At 32.9% G+C, this 6,335-nt stretch overlaps 1 protein-coding gene across 1 annotated transcript; it reads left to right on the forward strand.

The window, feature by feature from the left end:
- Positions 1-1,178: 1,178 nt before the first annotated feature.
- On the forward strand, positions 1,179-6,331 carry LOC143605964 (protein DETOXIFICATION 19-like; the record flags this gene model as incomplete). The annotated part of the gene is made up of 5 exons (XM_077081894.1): positions 1,179-1,422; positions 4,367-4,910; positions 5,542-5,629; positions 5,997-6,053; positions 6,145-6,331. Coding segments are annotated over exons 1-5 (1,113 nt in total), but the record flags the coding sequence as incomplete, so codon positions are not given.
- Between the last annotated feature and the right edge of the window lie 4 nt (positions 6,332-6,335).

Here is a 6,335-nt window from a genome sequence, read left to right on the forward strand (position 1 = left end):
TAAACACTATTGTATATATGCAATATAAGACTAATACGCACATCGAATACACGTTAGTACGTATGTGTTATACAACATTAAGGCACATATGCACTACATCGACTTTTATTTTATTATTTTTTTTTCCATATAATATAACACTACTATACATATACAATACACAAATATTGAATATATGCAATTAAACACTATTAAACTTAAAAATACATAGTAATACACATATGTAATACAACGGTATCGCACAGTAATACGTATGTGCATTACAGCGGATTTTTTTTATTTTTTTTGAGCAAAGGGTAAGAAAATATAAGAATAATGGAAAAAACAGAAATTTGAAAATATTTTTTTATTTTTAATTAAAAATAATGTTTTATAAGTTTTTAAGTTTTCTCTCTAAATGTGAGTTTTCTCTTGATCCTATCCCTATATATATATATATATATATATATATAAGCCGATATTCTTAATATACACAAGATGATCAACTTACAATACCCACATCTAAGCATAAAAATAATAATAAGCTTAAGTTTAGTGACAACGGATATGTGTTGAACTGAAGACAGCTACGGTTGGTGGTGGTGGCCGACGGTCAAGACAGTTGGAGTTTGAAGAAAATCGAAGAGCCAGATTCAAGATGCCGATAACGAAAGCAGCCAAGAAATTGAAAGTGCGTTTGGCACTGTCAGTTTTCCCAGGTAAGCACTGTAACTGATTCAAGATGCCCATAATAAAAGCAGCCAATAAATTGACAGTTCGTTTCTCAATGTCAATTTTACCAAATAAGCCCTGCAACTTAACGCCCTTTGCCAAATTTCGAACAATAATATATTATTCACAAATAAATACTATAGATAATAATAATCATAAATAACAAAAAAGAAAAATAAAAGAAAATAGGAGGGCCCTAATAAGACAAATTGATGAATTTTTCTAGAAAAACCTCATAATACGTCACGTATAGCTCTATTCGTGACGTATTAGTTGGTTTTTTAGCAATTAGGGGGTGACAATAGAAAACGCCGAATAAATACCGATTCCTAGAATGTGACAAGTGCATGCAATAATTAACACGCAATTTGATTTGATTGGTTGTATTGGCCACACAAAACCGTTTACCAGATTTTCCTCTTATATATTAATAAACACAAACCACACATCACCTCTTTACAACTAATTCTGGAGATGCCGGAGGACACTACTCCATTGATAGCGGATGAAATTGATTGGTGGAAGAAGGTGGTGGATTGGGAAGAGGCTAAAATTCAGATACTGTTTTCCCTCCCTATGATACTAACCAATCTTGCTTATTATGCTATACCACTAGTATCCGTCATGTTCTCCGGTCACCTCGGAGAACTGGAGCTAGCCGCGGCTAACCTCGCCAACTCCTGGGCCACCGTTACCGGATTCTCCTTCATGGTAACTTCTTAATTAACTGTGTAGACTTGTTTTACTCATATATAGTTTTTCTTTTAATTATTATTATAGTTGACTTTGAAGAAAATACGCCTTCCAATTCGTTGAATTTTTAGTTAATCGGTGTGATATGAGAAGGAGATGGTATTCGAAGAAAAGTATTAAAATCGTGGATTAGCATTGTGATTATTGGTGGTAATTCATGATATCATCAGTGACCCAACACAGCAATAATTAAGTTTTAAGTTGTCGTATCTGACTTGGAAGTGTTTGGTTGATATATATGTTTAACCAAGTTAAAAGAATAGGTCGTGTAGAGGTCGACTTGTCATCATATTTAATTAAATAGGTCGGCTAACTAACATGTTTAACCCATTTATTACCAGCCTCCAACTCGTTTAACACGCTTAGAACTTCATTAATCGCTTAAAACCAGTTAATTCGCTTTTAGTTGGGCATGTTTAATCCGTCAAATTAATTGGGTCGTGTGTTGAGTTTATGTGTTTATAAACTTTAATAATATGTGTGTGTTTAGGTTGATATGTTTAACCCATTTAGTTAAACAAGTGGTGTTCGAATCGATTAAACTTGTTTAATTACAAAGGTCGACATGCCAACTCATTTGGTTGAAAAAGTAGACCCGTCAACTCATCTAATTAGACAGATTAAGTGATTAAAAACATTTTTTAATTGTAAACTCATCTAGTTAAGCAGGTTGTCCTTCAACTCATTTAATTGGATAGGAACCTATCAACTCATATAACAACTCATGAATTCATTTGTCCTTCAACTCATTATACCCCTCCAATATTTAGACTATCTTCAACGTGCCCCTACTTCTGCTGTCAGAGATGATGCGGAATGTATCCTTATTTTCAGCGCATTAAACCCCATCCAAAGTAGATTATCGTGCCAAATACATTTTCTTTTATTTTTTATTTTTTTATTTTAAAGATAAATTCCAAGCTTTGTTTTGGAAATTGGAAACCTCCATAGAGCTTTATTAGGGTGTGTGTAATAGGCGGTAAAACAAGTGACAAGTGGGCTACATGTCGAAGGAAGGCCGCCCATCCCCCCTGGCGATAAGAGGGGTGACAATGGGGGGGGGGGGGCGACGTGTATTTGTTCCAAAAAAAAAACTCTTGTCGGTAACCTCGTCGGTGTATTGCACATGTGAAATAGTGTGCATTGTATATATGGAAAAGTGTTTGTATTGCATAGAATACAACACTATTGCACATATTTGATACATACTATTGTATATATGCAATATAAGACGAATACGCACATCGAATACACATTAGTACGTATGTGTAATACAACACTACTACACGTATACAATACACAAATATTGAATATATGCAATTAAACACTATTAAACTTAAAAATACGTAGTGATACACATGTGTAATACAACAGTATCGCACAGTAATGCGTATGTGCATTACAGCAGTTTTTTTTTATATTTTTTCAAGCAAAGGGTAAGAAAATATAAGAATAATGGCAAAAACAAAAATTTGAAAATATTTTTTTATTTTTAATTAAAAATAATTTTTTAGAAGCTTTTAAATTTTCTCTCTAAAGATGAGTTTTCTATTGATCATATATATATATATAATTGGAAAACCCTTTGAGTTATAAAAACTCTAGAAACCACTCATATAATCACCATTTGGCCACATCATTTTACTTATTAATTAACTCTAAGGGTATGTTTGGTTGGAGGTACTGGAATGAAAGGGGAATGGAATGAGAGAAGGAATGAAATGGACAAGGGAATGAAATAGATCATTATCATTTCTTTGTCTTTTTGGTTAACTTATAAGAATAAAATGAATTATTACTTTATGTTGTTTGACATAAAAAAAATTGTAGGAATGAAATAGAAATAATAAAAAAACACCCCTATCTCAAAAAATACTTTTTAGAAAAGAAAAAAAAACCCTACAATGGCGACGGTGGTAGCTCCGGCATGAAAATGGTGGTGGCGGTGGGGTGGCGGTGGAGGTGGCGGCAGAGTTGGTGGTGGTGCCGATGGTAGTGGTAGTGGTGGTGGACTGGTGGTGGTGGTGGTGTAGTTGAAAAAGTAGGGTGAAGGAGAAACGGAATGAAAAAAAAAGAAGGGGGTGGGAATGAATGGTTTTGATGGAATAGGATTCCATGTGTAATGGATAATTCCATTCCATTGAGCAACCAAACATCATTTTTTATTCTCTCGCAATAAATCATTCCATTCATCCTGCCATTGTTATATGCCAAACACTAGTTAAGGGTGTAATAGTCTTTAACTTAGTTTCCTCACTTTATCTATTCTCCAGACAAATCAAATCACTCTCTCTCTTCAGTGTTTTTTTCAATTATTATCTTCTATCTTTTTTTATCACAATTTCTCTTAAATTTGACATCAACAAAAAGAAAATATCTTCTTATTCATTTTAATACTTGTAAGGTCTCAGAAAATATTTAAACTTAAATAACATGTAAACTTACATAAATTATGTAAACTTATTTAAAATTTAAAATTTTAAAAGTATATAAACTTATTGTAACCTTATTTAAAAAAATATGTAAATTTACTTATAATATTTTAACATATATTTAAATATATGTAAAAACATTTAAAACAAAGTAAATTTATTTTAAAAATATGTTACATATTTTAGAATGCCCTATATTTTCTTATTTAATGATATGTAAACTTAATATTTTCTTATTTATAAATTAAGTTGTTTAATTTAAAGTAAAAATGGGGATGATGTGGAAAATGTAAAGATATGTCTTAACATGTATACTAGATTATTTAAGTTCTTTATAGGCTGTTAAGTGTTAACCTGCTTCACTTATTTAAATAAAGGAGTTAACCTAGTAATGCTCGATTGTATTTGGATATATAGACCGTCCAATTCATCATCCGTATCATAAAGTTAATTACTACTTGTTTGATCAGGTTGGCCTAAGTGGTGCACTGGAGACATTATGTGGTCAAGGATTTGGAGCGAAACTTTACAAAATGTTAGGAATATACCTACAGTCATCTTGTTTAATATCCATCCTCTTCTCCATCCTCATCTCAATCCTCTGGTTTTTCACGGAACCCATCCTTATTTTATTGAAACAAGATCCTCAAATCTCCAAAATGGCTGCTATCTACCTTAAACATCTTGTCCCTGGACTATTCGCATACGCACTTTTACAAAACATACTACGATTTCTCCAAACGCAATCTGTTGTATACCCTTTAGTATTGTGTTCACTGATCCCTTTGGTCCTCCATATTGGTATTACTTTTGTATTCGTGTATCACACGCCTCTAGCTTTCACTGGAGCTGGAATGGGTGTTTCTGTTTCTTTGTGGGTCGCGGTAGTTATGCTGGCAGGATACGCGCTTTTTAGCAGACGGTTTAAGGAAACATGGCAAGGTTTTTCTGTGGAGTCATTTGATCATGTTTTTGCCACTTTAAAGCTGGCTCTTCCCTCTGCTGCTATGGTTTTGGTTAATAATTTCTTAATTTTTTTTAAAAGTTTTAAGAGCACATGCGTGTAATTCAGGGGGTGTTTGGGATTGCTTATTTTCCCCTCCTTTTAACTTTTTAACTTTTGCATAAAGGAGAAAATAGAAAAAGGTGTTTGGATAAGTGAAAAGGACTCTAGGTTTTAACTTTTCATTTAGTGTAAAAAAATTGATTTTTAGAAGTCATGAATTTGTGACTTTTGGTGACTTTTGGGTTAAAAATGTATATGCATCCACATAAGCTAATCAAAACACTTTTTTTAAAAACTCCTTTTCAAAAGTCATAAGTTATAAAGTTCTTTTAACCAAAAGTTCTTTTGGACTAAATAAGCAATCCCAAACACACCCTCAATGAATATATAGGGGTATTAGTTGGCCGGTTTTTTTAAGAAATTAAAATACGTTAAAGGAATTGGAATTTGAAAGAATTTGATTTATACTGAAATTTGACAAAATTTGAAATAATTTAAATGGAATTTAGATTACAATTCCAACTAACTATCCGAACCAAACACAATTCAAATTTCACCGAATTCCGTGAACAAACGATCCTTCTGCCTTGTTCGTCTCCACCGAATTTGACATCTTTTTGTTTGTGTTTATTTCATATAGCTTGGAGTATTGTGCTTTTGAGTTACTTGTGTTACTAGCAGGAGTTTTGCCAGATTCAGAAATAACAACTTCCTTGATTGCAATGTGGTAAGCTTATTAGGCGTGAGCATGGTTCACTTAAGTTATAGCTCTTGATTATGTATGCTTATTAGGCTGTGAGCATTGTTCACTTAAGTTATAGCTCATATATTTAACTTGGTTTCATTACAAACGATTCAGATATTTTGGTTATTGGGAAAATTCGTTTGATTAATCATCGGCTGATAAACTCAATCAAGTTTTACGTCAAATATAAAAAGTAAAAAGCGTGTTGATTTATTTGGTTTTATGTTGAACCTTAATCGTTATGATATCTTATTATTTAGAATTTAAAATACTTTTATCTGCTCACTCTTTATTTGATTTTTATTCTTTCTAACCACACATCTATATATGTCAAATGTTTGTATGTCAGCGTAAATACAGAAGCAATCGCTTACATGTTAACTTATGGGCTCAGTGCTGCTGCAAGGTTAGATGTAGTGATCTTACTTGTTCCAAACAGGAAGCAGCATTTCAGCTTTTAAACTCGACCCGACTTAACAGCATTATTAACTTGACAGCACGCGTGTGTCAAACGAGCTGGGAGCCAACAATATTGATAGAGCCAAGCATGCCATGACTGTGACACTAAAGCTATCTATCATCCTTGCACTTGCTGTCGTTTTAGCCTTGGGATTCGGTCACGATATTTGGGCCAGCTTTTTCAGTGATAGTCACACGATCATAAATAAATATGTGTCCATGACTCCCC

The sequence above is a fragment of the Bidens hawaiensis genome, unplaced genomic scaffold (assembly GCF_021521415.1).
Source record: "Bidens hawaiensis isolate Kalapana, Puna unplaced genomic scaffold, B.hawaiensis_p1.1 tig00072238_1, whole genome shotgun sequence".
Lineage (NCBI taxonomy): Eukaryota > Viridiplantae > Streptophyta > Magnoliopsida > Asterales > Asteraceae > Bidens > Bidens hawaiensis.